This window comes from Thermobia domestica, chromosome 3 (assembly GCF_964235325.1).
Source record: "Thermobia domestica chromosome 3, izTheDome1.hap1.1, whole genome shotgun sequence".
In the NCBI taxonomy this organism is placed as follows: Eukaryota; Metazoa; Arthropoda; class Insecta; order Zygentoma; family Lepismatidae; genus Thermobia; species Thermobia domestica.
Genome location: NC_137456.1, coordinates 272,772,843 through 272,789,928, shown reverse-complemented (window position 1 = coordinate 272,789,928; position 17,086 = coordinate 272,772,843). Strand labels below are relative to the sequence as shown.

Here is a 17,086-nt window from a genome sequence, read left to right as displayed (position 1 = left end):
TGGTACATAATGCTTGCTACAGGATTGTCACCTCAAGCTTATTTCAAGCTGACCACTTCAAGTTTAGCACATGCTTAATATGTCTCGTTTATTGCAAGCTTCTCAGTAAAGCTTGATACAAATTTATTTCTGCACGTGAGAAAATGATTCATCTGCTTGGCGACATGTATAATGTTTGATGTGAAGGTTAGTATAATGTTCAATGTGTAAGTTACATAAATGATGGTGTGTATTCTTTTGCCATCTGAGGTGTTTAGATATTGCCATCACTTTATTGGCATTATTTTAAATATATATAGGGGAAACCATACCATACTTACTATTAATAGTAAACATAGTAGTAAGCTATGGTTTCTGCAATATTTTTAAAAGAATGCCAATAAAGTGGTGGCAATATCCAAACACCCTCAGATGGCAAAAAAACACACACCATCATTTATGTAACTTACACACTGAACATTATACTAACCTTCACATCAAACATTATACATGACGCCAACCAGATGAATCATTTTCTCACGTGCAGAAACAAATCTGTATCAAGGTTGACACTACTGGGCCTCACATCAAACCTTATACAAAATGAAATCAACCTCATATAGACAATAATCCTGTAAAAATAAACGTAAAGGTGACGACGAAAGAACTGTTAAACCTACATAAGCAATGTTCTGAAAAAGAATAGTTGTGTTCGGTCAAAATGAAAGCAAAATAATGTATACTTTCACAATCTGTATTATGCTTCTTTCCTTCGTCCATTATGCGTCTTTGCAGCACGAGGTTCAGGTTTATTTCTGTTGAGTAACATTATTGAAATATCATGTTAAATTATAAATCCATGTCTCACACAACATTGGTGTTGAATATATACCCCATACTCCAGTCTATTGAGATTAGTATCTTATCTCGACATAGAAAGCAACACTTTTCCTGAGTTCCTTGGTGAATATACTATGATACCTGGCAGATCAGCATCCAATTAGTTTACCATTAACCACAGTTTGATGTTGAAGTTGAGCGTCCCGTTTCAGCACGAAGTTTTACATGAGACACTGACCTGTAGAATCCGAACAGTAATGCGTTCAGTGTTTGTAAGGTCTTCCACTGGGAATCGACCACGACCCTAGGCGCACCAAAGACGTACACCACTAGACAAGCGTCAAGGGCTAAGCAAACTTTTAAAATATCAGATTTCAGGAAAGAAAGAAATATAAATTAAATCCTAGAACCACTGCTACACAGGGTGCGAAATACTGAGGATGGCCATTCCCACACTTCAAAATTTTGGAAGAAAATTCATCCTCAATAATTTACTGGAGAGATAAGGTGACATCGACACTGTCAGAAGTATACAAACTATTTACAGTAAATCTGTGCAGTTAGTGGACAACCTAGTGGATAAGCATTATCCCTAACCTTACATATATCAATAATTTTGGATGTTCAATATATGAAATCTTCATTTCAAAACTTTCCAGTGCATTTTTTTTTACTTATTTATTTACTCCTATCTCTCCCCGATCATAACTGTTATGATTTCGCATCCTGCTGCTACATAATTGAAATAAATTATCCCTACATTCTACGCAATAACTGATATAAGGTTCCATGAAAACAATCAGCTTGTATTACAATGTTATTTATTGAACTTATTTACATATTTTGTATTATTTCTAACTTATTTCCTTAATTGGGTTCCTCAACTTCAACGGTGTGACCTTCCACTACAGGTTTTGAATTTCTTCGTTCTCTGCAAAATAACGATCATAAATACGTACTGAAAAACATGTAATTGATTGCACAGTTAAAAGAAAACATTCATATTGTTTACCTTATAAATACGCTCTCATTAAAATACATTATTATTCTTTGAAGTAAGTGCCACACAAGGCAACAGAGTCTGGCACTCGTTTCTCAGATCTGGTGATCCATGGCTTGGAAGCACTCCAAATATGATCTCTATAGCATTACGGTAGAATTTTTTATAGTGAATTAATATTCCCTAATCGAGCTCACCTATTCAGATGTTAGATTTGTAGTGTGACACTTCTTATTCAAAGTGTCTTGACTATGTCAAATACATTATAATTCATCTTCCCATACTGAAAATTAATAAAGTAATTTTAAACACTACTATACACAAACATTACCCAAACACTCTTTCGGTTTAGCGGCATCCCTTATATTCCACATTTTACGTTTTACAGCCTTATTTGATTAAATTTTGACGATCACTCATAAGAAACACTTGAAAGGAAAGAATCGCGTTTGTTACAATTACAACATACTCTCCCACAGTCTGATATTAAGTCGTCTCGGGATCGCACGAATCTGTCTGGGTCATGCAGGGTCAGGGATCTGACTACTTCGGGATCACGAGTCACGAAGTGTTACTCGTTTCATCACTGGTACCACTGCATGGTATTTATTCACTTTACCTATTTCAATGTTCTAGTGCCAGTAAATTTTCAGTAAAGTTTTTTTTTTTTTTTTAATTTCCTAGCTGAAAATGTGCATTGTTCTGTGAGAGCATCAATTGAGATAAATCCAGAAAATGTCATATTGACTCACTCGGTACTGTTGTATAAGCACGGCGTTACGAAAAACAAACGAAGTAATCACTGATATAAGAAATCACTGAGAGATGGAAGAACAAATATTTACTTATTTCTGTAATTTTGTCTCCATGCCTTGTATGAAATGCAATCTGATCTCACGATTCACAGGAAAGATAGGTCATAAGTGTGTGAACCTATATACCTTGTATTCTTCATGGAGCAACATAAATGGCAGATGATGACCTACAAGGCGTTATCCTGCGTCACGTACAACAGAACGCATGGGAAAGTGTAGTTCGCAATTCACAGGAAAAGTGTAGAATTTACTAAAGTAGGCACCGTGTACACGGACAACTTCGTACCATTTTGCAACGAGTTTGGAACATACCTTAGAGGTTCAATGAAATATTTCTCTTTAAAAATAAAAAATAAAAAAGTTACTGGTGACTAATACGTAAAGAGGTGTTGAACAACAATTCACTGGAATCATTTGTGACAGTAAAACAAACGGATTTTAATCCTGAGCCTTACAGCGGAGGAATACATCTTTGCAACGTTTCATTCTTTCAAAACACAAGAATCACTGATAGGAAGACATGCATATTGCCTTCATCATACATATCAAATGAAGAAGGGATGATTCATTACCGTAAATGTAACACTAAGTTTATTTGACCCATATTCATGGAACGTCGTGTCGGAGTCATTAGCGTCGTTTCACAATTCATTATAGAGAAGTAATAAATACTCCTGCGACCTATCGACCTAGTTCTTTATATCCCATCTTTGAAAGCAGAAACATTTCTCAGTGTACATGGCACAAGGCAGGAAAATCACTTCATTTACTTCAATCCAGTCAAATTCTGAATACATTTTAAGACCTATGTCTCCCTATTTATTTTCCTGTTAATTTGTTGTTGAGTGTTTACGCATACGCATACTTTGGCGTGCTCCATCCTATTGAAATCTTTTTGTCTTTGGGGGGGAAAAAACTACTCTTACTTTTTTAATTTATTTTTTTATTACTGCCACTGCTGAATGAAGTCTTTATCTTGTGGATAAAACATTAACCTTTATTTCTTGTTCAATTTTAGTGTTGATTACTTCTTTTTCATACTGAATGAAGTCTTATCTTCCCGAAAACTCGGGAATGTCTTTGTAAGAGAGAAATGTGCATTTACTATTATTTTGTCTTTTAACAAAATTTTCTAACTGCTGAAGTCTATCTTCTAGGAAAAAGAAAAACTGTTTCTTGATTAGTTTTAATGTTATTTTACTTCTTTTCTATCTCCTGAATGAAACCGTATCTTCTGAGAAGGAAAAAAAAACTACAATACCATCTGTATCTTAATGAATTATAGTACTTTATTGCTTGTTTCTATACTAAACGAAATAATCTTATCGTCTGGAAGATACTGCAATTGCATATTTCTCTATTACAATGGCATTGCAGAGTTTTCCAAAATGTAAAATGGTTTCATTTAGTATAGAAAAGAAGTAATTAACTCTAATCAATCAAGAAAGAGGGTGGTATTGTAATTTTTCTCTTATGAGATGAGTTCGTTCAGTAGATAGAAAAGATGTAAAATAACACTAAAATTAGTCAAAAAAAAAAGAGGTTAGTTGCTTTCTGTTTTTCATGCAGCAGGTAGGAAATGTTTTTAGAAGGCAAATATAACAGTAAGTGCCTATCTCTCTATTACTCTGACATCGCAGTTTTCAAAAAATGAAATTTCCTGCAGTATAGAAAAGAAGTAATCAACACCAAAATTAATCAAGGAATAAAAGTTATTCTTTTTTTAAAAAAAAAAAGAAAAAAAAAGATTTCATTCAGCAGATAGGAGTAATCAAAAAATAAAATTAACAGAGGTACTTTCTTCCAGAAGACAAGAAAATAAAAATGTAAACAGTAATGAATCTCGATTTTAGTTAAAATTTCCATCCTCCGAGGAAAGTAACAGGCAAGTTGCTAAATTATAAGGGATAATAAAATAATAAATACATACAAGGTAAACATTTCATCTCATTTCACTGTCTACTAATACATGAGTGCGTAAAAATGAACTCATCTCGCTATATAAAATACAAAGACCTAAGTGACTGAGTGACCGACAGATCTTTGCACAGGCCAAATCGCTTAAGATAGACAAGTTAAATATGGACAGTACATGGGATTTGTTACGTAGGATACCACTAAGGAAGGATTTTTGCAAATTCGACAGGAAGGGGAGGAAAATAGGTGTGGGACGTATTTTTAAAATATGACCAATATCTCCGGATTCCTTAAGGTTACAGACTTGAAATTTGATATTCGGATGTCTCATTTCAAATAATTTGACATATTTAAGCGGTTTTTGATATTTTAGTACAAAGGAAAAAAAGAAAAAAAAAGGTGAGAAAGAAAAGAAAAGGAGTGAGGATTACAATTATTATAAGATGTCGAAATCTCTGAATTTATGAAGGTTTGAAACATGAAATTTGTTATTTTCATATTATTTAAAATAAGTAGATAAGAATTTAAGCGCTTTTGAAATATGCCTCGGAGGTAAGAAAGGGGGGTGGAAAGAAAAATGGATGGGGATTATAATTATTATAGTAAAGTATTTAATCCCTTAAGGTGAGAGATTTGAAGTTCAGTATTTCCATTTCTCATTTAAAATACTTTGCCACGTGTTTCGGCCTTTTTTTTTCTTTTTTGAAATGCTAGTAAAAAGGGAAATAAACGATGTGGAGAGGAGAAAAAAGAAAGGTGGGGATTACAATTATTCTAATAAAATGTCGGTATCTCTAAATCTTTTAAGATTTGAAATATGGAAGTAACTTCTCATTTAAAATTATTACAAAAGCGTTTTATGATACATATCCTAAAAGGAAGAAAAAGGGAAGGATTACAATTATTATAATAAGATGTTCATATCTTGGGGTCCGGGAAAGTAAGAGGCATTGAAACGGTGGAAATCTCTTTTTCCTCCAAATCCACAGAATTCTATGCATATGATATTGATCTAGTGACCTATAGATGTGAGAAATGTAGTGAATACAAAACGTATATGTAGAGAAGAACGCGTCCATGGACTAAGTTGCAGATCCCTAGCTTATTTAGTGATGGTAAGAACTTTCCTCTCTCTCTCGTGATTGTAAGGAAAATAGGTAAAACTATACTTACCTACGCAGTAGTCTAGGCTCCGCCTGCTGCAGCCAAACACCCAGTACTTCCTTCACCGTTTCTTCTGTTGCGACGATGTACATCTTACGAACAGCAGCTGAAAAGAAAGATAGAATTTCAAGCAAATACTAGCGATTTTTATTCTTTAAAAAAAAAACTGTCATTTGAAATAAATTTCCCTCTTAAATAGCTTAACGAATTATGGTATGGTTTCTAAACATGGATACCTAGAGCTGAAACTAATTCCTATATTATTTTTCAAGTCACCTAAGCTAGGCCCCTATTTTGTGATTTTTATGTAAGGGTACTATAGAAAGTTATCTTCCACCACACTTTTGGTATATTATATAATGGAAAAGTTACATTTTTCGATACAAGTGTAACAAGACTTTCTACCGGTGCCCTTAGTGGTGATATGGTTTTGAGTCAACGTTTAAAGTCACCTTAAATAACACTACAAAAAACACATTAGGTTTTGGCTAACTTCGTTGTCACGAAAAATTGAAAGATGAAGACGACAGAAAGACGAAAGTTTGACTATTCGCCGTCTTGAAAGCCTGCAACTTTTCTCTTTTTATACTGGAATTATGGTAACTTCGAAAGCTATGTTCTTCTAGTGTTTTATCTGCGTTCCAGTGTTAGACAAAGAGCTCTGAAATTTTGCACCTTTAAAATATCGGCAGGGGAGACAGTTTGGCATACTATAATACTACCAGACTAACAGTGTTGCCAACCCAACAAAGTTATATTCGTGTGGTAGACAGTATCAAATTTACAGGTATACACGAAAAGTCTGGTGCAAAATTATACTTCACAGTAGTGATTCCTACACTGTACTTCAATTTAAATTCGTTGACACTATTGACTTTATTTAGCCCTGGAATCATTCCTACATTGGAATTTTATTTGGTTTTAGATTTTCCGTACACCTTACAAATTCTTTTGAATGCTTTTTCAAGCAAAGATTTGTTTAAATATGTACTTTGCCAGTAAAGCTTTGTTTACAACATAGAGTGTTGGATCAGTTATTGAATTTCCTATACATTCTACACAGATGTTATATTCACCCAGTAAGGGTGAACACATTTACATATTTTACTACTTGACAGTAAAAGAATCCTAAAGTACTCAAAGCATACTTTATTCATGAAGAATTACTTCTGATTGCTTGGGACATACTAATATGAGAACACACGTCCAGTACGAGAGAAGTAAGACTTAATAATTAGCAAACTGGAATTTTGTATGGTTACTAGCATAAATAAATAAATGAAGTTAAATATTTCAGTACAACTTTTCAAATCAACTTACTGTTGATCTTATTGCACATTTGGTTGGACCCAAAGGTGTGCTTTTTTGCTTCATGATCCTTGGTTTCCTGCCAGAGTAGGAGAATTCCATTGCGAGTTTGTCGCACAAAGTTCTTCTTATTGCACTGTGAGCGAAACCTTTTAAAATCCTTACCACCAGTTGACAGTAATACTTTTACCTGAAAGAAAGGAAAGTATTTAGATCTAATGCATGCTGAAATCAAAAAGAAAAACAATATATATAAGGGTCCGTATTGTTATGTTTTTCTACCAGTGAAAAAAAAAAAAACGAAGCATGAATGAAACTAGATTAATTTTTAGATACCGTAAGGTGAAGTGTGAAAAAAAAAAAGGCGTGGGGTTCTGAGTTTCACGGAAGGCCGTATCAAATGGGCTACGTGACTAACAAAAACTGTTTGCCTGGGATTTATTTGGTAACTTTCAGCTTTATATCGGAATAGCGGTTATTTAAAAGGACCATTGTTCGTTTGAATTAGAAAAAAATCCTATATATATATATATATATATATATATATATATATATATGTGTGTGTGTGTGTGTGTGTGTGTGTGTGTGTTTGTGTGTGTATGTATATGGAAATTACATACACTTCCAAAAGTAACAACAGTGGGTTAATCAGTGCTGTCAACAAGTAGTGTCAGAAAATAGCTAAATGACGCACAAAAACTAGCTAAAAATGGCTCAACTTACCTTAACTTATAGGTAACAGAATTTAGGAATAAAGAAACTAAATATTTGGTACTTTAAGTCTACTAGTTTACAAAGATGTTCTAATATTATTTATCTTTTGATATCCTCATATCAAACAGTTTCACAATACAATTTGTTCCTTCATTGACTAGAAGTAATAAAATCTCTTGAATTATTTTCAACTTCTAATGCTGGGTATGGCTTGATAACACTATTGATCTATCACAAAAATATATACATGCACATGCACGCATCTCAACAAGAAAAACTCCACCCAAACTAAAAATACACTAGAAACTAATCAAACAAATTGACTATGGAGAAACCAGATCCAGGAATCCCAATTTACCGTGACGGATAGGTGAGACTGATAAAAGATATCTAATCTACTGTGACAATGTAAGTGCTGTTGTAAACAAAAGAATTAGAAAAATACCAAGATAAACTACTTTTTTTTAGGTTTTTCATATTTTCTAAAAAAAAATTGACTGCAAAAGATTTAATTGCCACCTAAATGACTATATTAGCAAGTATGAATGGCAAGTTGACCAAAATTATAGTCCATAGCTAATGCACATGATAATGGCTAAATTGGCAAAAATGGAGTTGATGCTAACATTTAGTCAAAAGAGAGATGTTCCAAAAAGACGTAAATTAAAAGATATAACAAAGATTTGAAACCTGCTTCATAACTTGTACAGGTTTGATAGGATACTTACATATTTCTTTCCGAAGTTAGGTTCTTCAAGCTTTCTCTCAAATGTTTGAAAATCATTCAACGTTCGCAGAGACAGAAGGCCAAGAAGTTCGGATTCTTCGTTTATGGACTCTGCTTTCACACTCACACCATTACTTAGAAGTGTGTCGACCTTCTTCTCGACGGAAGATACTCTTTCACTAAGGTCAGCTAAAGTAGATTGAATTTGGCCAAATACCATTCTGATACCTGCAATAAATTTTAGGAAATATTGTTTTGAAGGTGTTAATATAACTAGAAAATATATTATTTCACAAACCATTAAAACAATTAAATGTACATTCATGTTCAAAATGATTGTCGCATATCTATAACTGTCTTCTTGTGGAAAATTTTATAGGGAAAGAATTATAAGCACGTAAATTAGAATGAGTAAAACAAATGGACAAGAAAGTTTTATTTTCGTTTTATTGTTCTTATTTACTGCTCTTTTGACATGAAATTTGCCACATACATGTCTTTGCCGATTATGCACATACCAACATTATAAGAAATACAAGGCGAATTCGTTATCAAATTTTATTCCTACAACAACATATTTATAGACATGCGACAATAATTTTGGACATGGGTGTACGTTTGTGGTGGACAAACACCGTGTGCGTGGATTTTCTCAGGGTTCTACCGTTCCCCTCCACTTTCTTCAATCCATTATTTAATTCATTCTCATCATCACCGTCTCCTTTAGGCTGCCCCGCATAACCGTGGGACAAAACTCAAAGATTTTATTTAAATATGAGTTCGCTGTTCATTTAATCAGAAATCTTGGGGGGAAAAGTGGGGAACAATTAGGAAGACGTGTGTAGAAGACCACTACGTTGCAGAATTATGACCAGGTCATTAGAGTATGACGTCATTCATCAGCACTGCGGAAGGAAAGGGTTGATTGCTCAGAGGTAGAACGTTGCCTTTTGGTGCGACGGATCTTTGGTTCAATCTCCGGCCTTATGAGTTTATGATGGACAATATCATATTCGTGAGGGTTTTCCCATTCTCATGCCACTAATTCCTTCATAATCATTCACTATCATTAGTCATCCGTGTATCTTAACATTAACCCTAGGAAGACTAAACTATAATTGGTCACGTGAAAGACTAAGGGGGGTCAATTTTGCTCGTGGTTGTAAATTCCAATTTTAACCCTACTAATGTATTTTAAAGTTATTTAATGACTGCTACTAATAAATGTGAGTTGTAAAATTATTTTAAGACTTGTGAAATTTTATTTTAATAGGAAATATTACAAGTCCCAGTACAGACTACTACCGCATTTGGTTAGCAGACATAAAGTAGCTTGAAATACATTAGCCTGTGTAGACAAGTTACTATACTAAACCTGAGAGTATTACGTTTGCTCAATGTATAAAAGTAGATTATGTTAATTTAGTCATCCATTCAAAGAATAGATAAGTTTACATGATCCTTTCAAAGTAAAACTGTACTCCTCTTAACATTTCTAAGTTGCTAAAAAAAAATGTACTTAGTCTTCTGCGCTAAAAAAAAAAAACTACCACAATAATGTGCTTTCTAATAAAACTAAATTTAAGTTTAGATTACAGAAGAAAATACAAAAAAATTCAAACGTTGTAAAATTCATTTGTTCGGGCAAAGAGAAAAAGAAAGTGCGGGCAAATTTGACCCACCTTCGTCTTTCTATGGTTAAGGACATAACAGCGGGGTTATGAAGAACGGGACCTACAGCTTAAAGTGAGATCCGAACCACTACTCAGTTTGCACTCGAGAGATATTGTTCTTCATTTGAACTCGAAACCAGAATCCCTTGATAACAAAAGCGATAAATCCACAGACCCATCATCCACGGAGGTCAACTGATAGAAATACGTTGCAGTGATCTTGCATACTTGTGAATATTTTAGGAGCCACTTAAGAACCAAAAGGGAAAGAACTGCAAAATGGAATCACTCTATAGTTATACACATTAAATCAATGGACAATTTTAAAAGACTAAATAGTACAGAAGATCTAATTTAGTCAGTCAGAAATATAGGCTTAATTTAATTTGCTAATCAATACAGGAAGTGACTAATAGTTCTGGACCATTCATACTATCTTTCTAAATACAACTTTTTATTATTATTATTATTAACAAACCAGTCAAACCTAATAGAAATCTCTGTTTCGTCGATCTACTTTCCAATGTTATAAATTTAGACACTTAATCAGCTTCTGTGGAAAAGTTTTGTTGACCGTCCGCTAGTGTGGCAGCGCACTACAGGCAGTTCGGCAGGAACTCCAAACTTGATAAAATAAAATCACAATTAAAGAGACAAGTTAAAAAAGTATTTTTCACGAATCCCACCCCCACTCAACTTGTGGACTATTATGCCTCCGACAAGGAAAATTCAAGCTTAACCAATGCTGAAGGAGTAGACTGCTGAATAATTTATGATGTAATGGCAAATCATTTGCAGAACTAGTTGACCTATGACCTCTAGTTTGAGCGAGTTGCGTTCATTTCTCGAGGTTGCGACCTTGTTCAATCGAATCATCAGCCTCAAATTACCTTTACTCTTTAAAAAAAGGGGGCAACGGTTACTCCACTTTAATCTAAGGTAAACGTATTTAAACAAACAAAAAAAAAAAAAAAATGGTGTAAAGCAAACATTCCGGTTTAAGTGAAAAAAAGTTTAAAAAAACACGGTTTTGGCCAATCCTGAAAAATAGCGTTATTTTTTTATTACATCCGTTCAGATTGCAAATATTTTTCTGAGATTTTAGATCCAGACTTCATTCACCTGGTAGAAAAAAAAGTAAACAAAAGCACTAAAATCAATTAAGAGACAGAAGTTACTGTTTTTAGAGGATAAAAAGATAAAAATGTAAGCAACGAAAAACCTAGTTTTCTTCAAACTTACATCCTCGACTTCTTACCTAACAAACTTAAAACTAATATGGCAACTTATTTTCGCGTAATAATCCATTTTGAATTATTATTAATATCTAATAAGTAATTTTTCGAAATTTATCGTTCATTTACCGTAAACCCAAAAGTCCATACCCGATCGAACCTTTCCTTGCACTTATTGTAAAGCGATGAAATGAATGATATCACTTAATCTAAGATTGATGAAGTATACCTTAGAATAAGTAATTGTTACTAAATAAAGTCAGACATAAGTATTTATATTCTTCAATTTTGCCCCCAACCTCCGAATAAATATGGAAGAACATAAGGAACGAAAGATAAGCATGATGCATTCTAAAATGAGTGAAATATCCAGGCTTGCTTGCTGCATTTAAATATCATCCGTACCGATTCTTGGGGAAGCCACATCAGTTAAAATTTTTAGTGTATCGGTGAAAGCTAAAACAAGAAAGCTTAAGCAATGTATTAATTGAAAGCAGTTTTCTCCTCGATTGTAGAGATAAAACGTAATTTTCATTACTTTAGCGGACGGCTCTCCAAATTTAAATCGATTTTGTTGATTTTTTTACTAGATTTGGGGCACTACTTTACAAACGCTTCACGAACCACAGCTGAGCGAGCGGAGGGGATTAGAAGCCCCGTAGGACTCGTTTTTTCCCCTTATCTTTTAAGTTACACACGATTGGCATTGTAGACTGTCATTTTCCAAAACTTAACATACAAATACTGGCATTTCGTTCCTTGCTTGTATTCAACCGCCTTCCGCCCTGGCAAATAGCTCCACCATAACATACTTACTTTCCCATGTATACTCATTTGCACATACAATTTATTGAGTTTAAAACACTTACATTATCATTTAACTACTACCTTCATTATTAATATGGGGTTAACTTTAGCAGATGGCTCTACCTAATTAAATAAATTATTTTAATGTGTTTAGACTTCATAAATCGTATCTGTTATATAGAATCCTACGAAATGGAAAATTAAGTACGTTATGGTGGATCTAATTGACAAGGCGGTAGGCAGACGAATACAAGCAAGGAATGAGATGGCAGTAAGTACATATGAAGCATTGGAAAATGACCGTCTGCAATGGTTGCAATGCCAAACGCGTGTAACTTAAAAAGTAGGGGAAAAAACGAGCCCTGCGGGGCATCTATTCCCCTTCGCTCGCTCAGCTATGCTACGTAAAGGTTATGTAACGGCATATTTTTTGAACTGGGGGTGGCAATATTTTGCTTAAATTTTGTACTTTCTTGGTATATATTTTGTATTTTTTTTATGGTTTAGGTAGGTTAAGTTAGTTTGGGTTAGTTTAGGTTAGGCTGGGTTAAGATACTTGGGCATTACTCGAGCAGATGGTTCTACCAAATGTTCACACATTGCATTTCCCGGTTCCTTTTTGTAGAATATTCACTAAATGAGAAGCTAGTGCATAAACCACGAACCAACTTGTGCTAGGTGGCCACAAAAAAAGGCACGAATGCCATCTAACCGAGTCAGGGCAGGAGTGTAACTGGGAGTCCCGAGCGGAGCAAGGGGATGCGTCCGTAGAGAGCAGGCGTGTCAGCGACGGAGGACATGCACATAAACGAGGAAAGTGGAAAAATACATAAAATATCCGCAATAATTTTTACATGGAGATTTTACCTGAATTCGTACTTTCTTCCTATATTTTCTGTTTTTGATGATTTAGGTTAGGTTTGGTTAGTTATGTTAGTAATTACGGTTACGTAACACCAACTCATTTCTCCTGTAAACACGGTTGTTTTACCTGATTTTGGCCCCCAAGTTCCAAAATTCTCTATATGTAACAGTATTATTTCAAATCTAGTGAAAAATGACCATAAAATCGATATAAATATGGTACAGCCCTCTGCTAAAGCAATGCCTTAACAGTTATCAAGTATTCCACCTATACATTTTTAATATGATAAAGCCGTCTGCTGAAGTTAACCCTCTAATTTTTGTACTGATATTCAGGGGTGCCCGAGGAAGATTTTGTACTGATATTCAGGGGTAACCGAGGAATCTCCATGGTTGCTATATTACGCCTGGTATTTAATATACATGGTTTCCTATAGTACGTATACATTTTCGTAAGCCAAAGGGGCCCGGGCCCCACCCCCCTCCCCTTCGGGCGCCTATGCTGATGCTAATTGTCAAGAGCCATCACTGACTTTAAAGAATCCAATGGCTAAATATGGTATACATTATACGGATGAACACACTTAAAAAAAAGAAAACAACATAAAAGGTATAAACATAAAATTCCATCCATATTTGAAAAGTAATGAAGTAATACTATCCTAAAAGCGCTCAGCGCACTAGTCTAAAATAAAAATCACCTTTTTATTTTGTAACTAAAACTAAAGTAGGGCTTACTATTACATTTCATACACATTGCTTACCTTTGTTTACCTTTTGGAAGAAATCAAGCGCCAAATCTCAGACTACTCACCAATCCTACAGATGGCTCCATTTGCTAAACAATCGACAAACGTCAAGCGTTTTGAATCAAGCTTGAAATAGGCTTAGTAGAAAGTTGATAAATTCAAGCTTCTTTTCAAGTTAAAAACAAGCTAAAATAAACGTTGATTGTCGCTTGTCGCATTCAAGCTTCTTTTCAAGTTAAAAACAAGCTAAAATAAACGTTGATTGTCGCTTATCGCATCAACTGTACATTGCTAAGCCAAAATCAAGGGAAAGCGACCCTTGATTTAAGCTTACATGCTATCTGGGTTGGTTTTTCTCGATTCTCACTTCCCGCTTGTTTTGTCACAGTTGATGTAGCGCAGTGAATTCTGGGTACGATGCGCGTGCACTCGGTAATATCATCACATATTTGCTTTCAGCAAGTTTTTCGAAACAATTTTTTTTACAGGGTTGCAAACTGTTTGCGACGGCAAACTTTCAACGATATATTTTCAAAAAAGATGCAAGTTAATTGCAGTGGTGAATTTATTTTTACAAATCAGCGAAAATTTGCAGATCATATTGAAAGCTTTTAATAAATATTAAGAAATTTTGCCTTCGCAAACTTTCAGATTGTTTGCTCCACTAAACGAAGCAAAAATTTGCCGCAAGTATTCGTGCTATCTGGGTAAATTCAAATCACCAACATCAGTAACACTTGTGTGCAAGAAAACTACACTACTGGAAGTATGTGTCCACGGAACACGCAAAAAAAAGTGACGTTATTGGAAGTGTGTGCCTCTCAGACACCGTAGGTTACAAAAAGAGCTGTTATCAGCTAAGATACAAGCGCGACCGACAACAGTTAATCACATCACCAAACTAAGAAATATATTTTATAAAGGTACTGAAGAGCTCGCTTCACTTAAACATACAGGGCTGCCAGCACAACAAAAGAAAAAATCATGCGTGTCTGTCAGACACACACTTCCAGTTAAATAATAAGTTGTAGTAACAGTAGTATCATTGATAATAATTACACTGTCTATGTAGGAATACTAGAACTGTTCAAGAGAATACTTGAAACTACATAAAATTTAGCTCCATTTGGCTCGTTGTGGCTCGACTCGACTCGAAGCTCGACCTGAATTCGAGTCGAGTAGGAGGAAATTTTTTGAGCCGAGTTGTGTCAAGTTTCAAAGAAAACGCTTGAAGTCACTCCTGGCCATCCCTACAGCCTTCTTATTCGATAGAAAAGGCGGTTTTCAGACTGGTGTTGAATAGAGCACTCAAGCTTCAACCAACACTCTGGCAACACTGACCTGACAAGTGAAGATCAATGCAGTGTGAATTTTGCAGCGGAGTAGCGGATCGAGATTTGGGGGGGGGGGCTTTCATCAAGCAGTTAATTGAAAACGGTTGAATACGATGATGATATATGTATTCATTGCTTGGACCCCCCAATATTCTCTGCAAGTCGGCGCCTATGCATATAAACAACATATTTAAGCCAGTGAAGCACAAAGTGTACCTAAGCATGGGTTAACCGCTCTGTTACCGGACCAATTTTTAGAAAATTTACCGGATAAATTGGAGAATTTATTTTGTTCTGTAAGGAAGAGTGAATGAAAGTAATGTGAGGAGAATAGTTGAAGTTAAAAAAATACTTGTTGTTAGTTGCTTTTGGTGTAAGCGGCACTATCCCTTAAGGGATCTAGGGTTTTTGGGCTATTTTTTAGACTTTCAGTCAAGCAGCTACTGCATCGTCACTATTTCTCCTAGGATCATGGTTCATACCTCAGGTAAGCCAGCTACTGGCAAAGTATATCCAGAACATGAAGAAGGTATGCCATGCTATTCCAGCAACATGGAAAGTTCCAACAAATAACAACAGTCTTTGTTTAGCGAGTAATAGTGTAGGAGGTGAACCAAAAGATAGCAATATTGCAAGTACAATCAGGAGAACAAGCATTAGCACACCGGCTAGGTCATTTAACAGTAAGTTTTCGCAAAAGTCAATCGACGAAACGATCTGTTCTGGAGTAGTAAATGGAAGACAAAATTATGCCATACTATCTAATGAAGAATATAGTGTAGAATCGAATATTGCAAATAAGAGTGCTTCAAATGACATTGTTTCTCCTCAAGAAATTACATCACATCAGAACAATATACATAGGAAATCAAAAAGACAAAGAAAGCCTCCAACACCGTCCGGATTATTTTTTATGGTAGGATCATCAACCCAAAACAAAGACATCCGTAAAGAAAATTCCAGTTTTGATAAACGTCTAATTGACAGTAAATTAAATCTACGGTTTAGTAAGAGTAATACTGTTGGAGTGCAGACATGTTATCAAAGTATACAGTCTGACAACTTAGGTTACAAATATAATAGCAATAATATAGTTATTTTTCATCAAAATGTACAAGGGTTTACGTTTCATAAAAAGCATGTTAGAAGAACTACTTTTGGACAGAGTGTTAGGAGTACATTTAATTTGTATAACAGAGCACTGGTTACGATCAAGTTGCTTAGAATACCTAAGCATTCCTCAATTTGAGCTAAGAGCACAATACTGCAGACATAATAAAGATAGAGGAGGGGCTTGTATATGTGCAAAAGGGACCTAAAAACGAGAGAATGCACTAGGTTTAAATATTTAAATGTAGAAAAACACTTTGAAAGTTGTGCATTAGAAATTGTAGATTATAACCTTGTAATTGTATGTGTATATAGAACTCCTGACAGTGATATAGAAATCTTTATAAATAAGATGAACACCATACTAAATTATTTTATAGAAATCAAGAAGACTGTCGTAATTGTTGGGGATATCAACATAGATTTTTTACAGCCGATAAAACAGGAGGTAGAACTTTCTCTAGATTCATTTAATATGGACGCAGTTGTTAAAGTTCCCACACGAATCACAAAATGCTCCAAAAGTGCAATTGACCAGTTCATAGTGAGCAAACATCTTAACTACAGCACAGTAGACGTCTTCAACAGTGGTTTTTCAGACCACCTTGCCCAATTACTCGACTTACATGTAACTCCTAATAAAAGTTTTTGTAATACAAGAACAAGTAATGTAACGTACAAAAGAAAATTTAATGATGAAAATATACAATATTTTAATCACCTCCTCAGGGAAGAAAATTGGAACGAGCTTTACTTGTATAACCAGGTTAATGAAGCTTTCAGTTACTTCATTGACACCATAACATTCTATTTTAATCTAGCATTCCCTGTTGTAAAATGTGTAACTTCA

At 34.6% G+C, this 17,086-nt stretch overlaps 1 protein-coding gene across 1 annotated transcript; it reads right to left on the bottom strand.

The window, feature by feature from the left end:
* Positions 1 to 1,519: 1,519 nt before the first annotated feature.
* On the bottom strand, positions 1,520 to 14,736 carry LOC145681046 (uncharacterized). Its single transcript, XM_081752371.1, has 4 exons — positions 8,466 to 14,736; positions 7,036 to 7,213; positions 5,725 to 5,821; positions 1,520 to 1,750 (listed from the first exon to the last, which is right to left on the bottom strand). Exons 1-4 carry the CDS (start codon positions 8,787 to 8,789, stop codon positions 1,687 to 1,689), a joined length of 663 nt encoding a protein of 220 aa, XP_081608497.1. The 5' UTR covers positions 8,790 to 14,736; the 3' UTR covers positions 1,520 to 1,686.
* Positions 14,737 to 17,086: the final 2,350 nt, after the last annotated feature.

What these genes read in the sequence shown, in the direction of transcription:
- LOC145681046 (XM_081752371.1), bottom strand. Translation starts at nt 8,789, where the DNA reads ATGAATGTACATTTAATTGTTTTAATGGTTTGTGAAATAATATATTTT. An exon ending in AATGTGCAATAAGATCAACA is followed by an intron (nt 5,822 to 7,035) that starts GTAAGTTGATTT and finishes CTTTCTTTTCAG; the next exon opens with CTGCTGTTCGTAAGATGTAC. An exon ending in GAGCCTAGACTACTGCGTAG is followed by an intron (nt 1,751 to 5,724) that starts GTAAGTATAGTT and finishes GTTATTTTGCAG; the next exon opens with AGAACGAAGAAATTCAAAAC.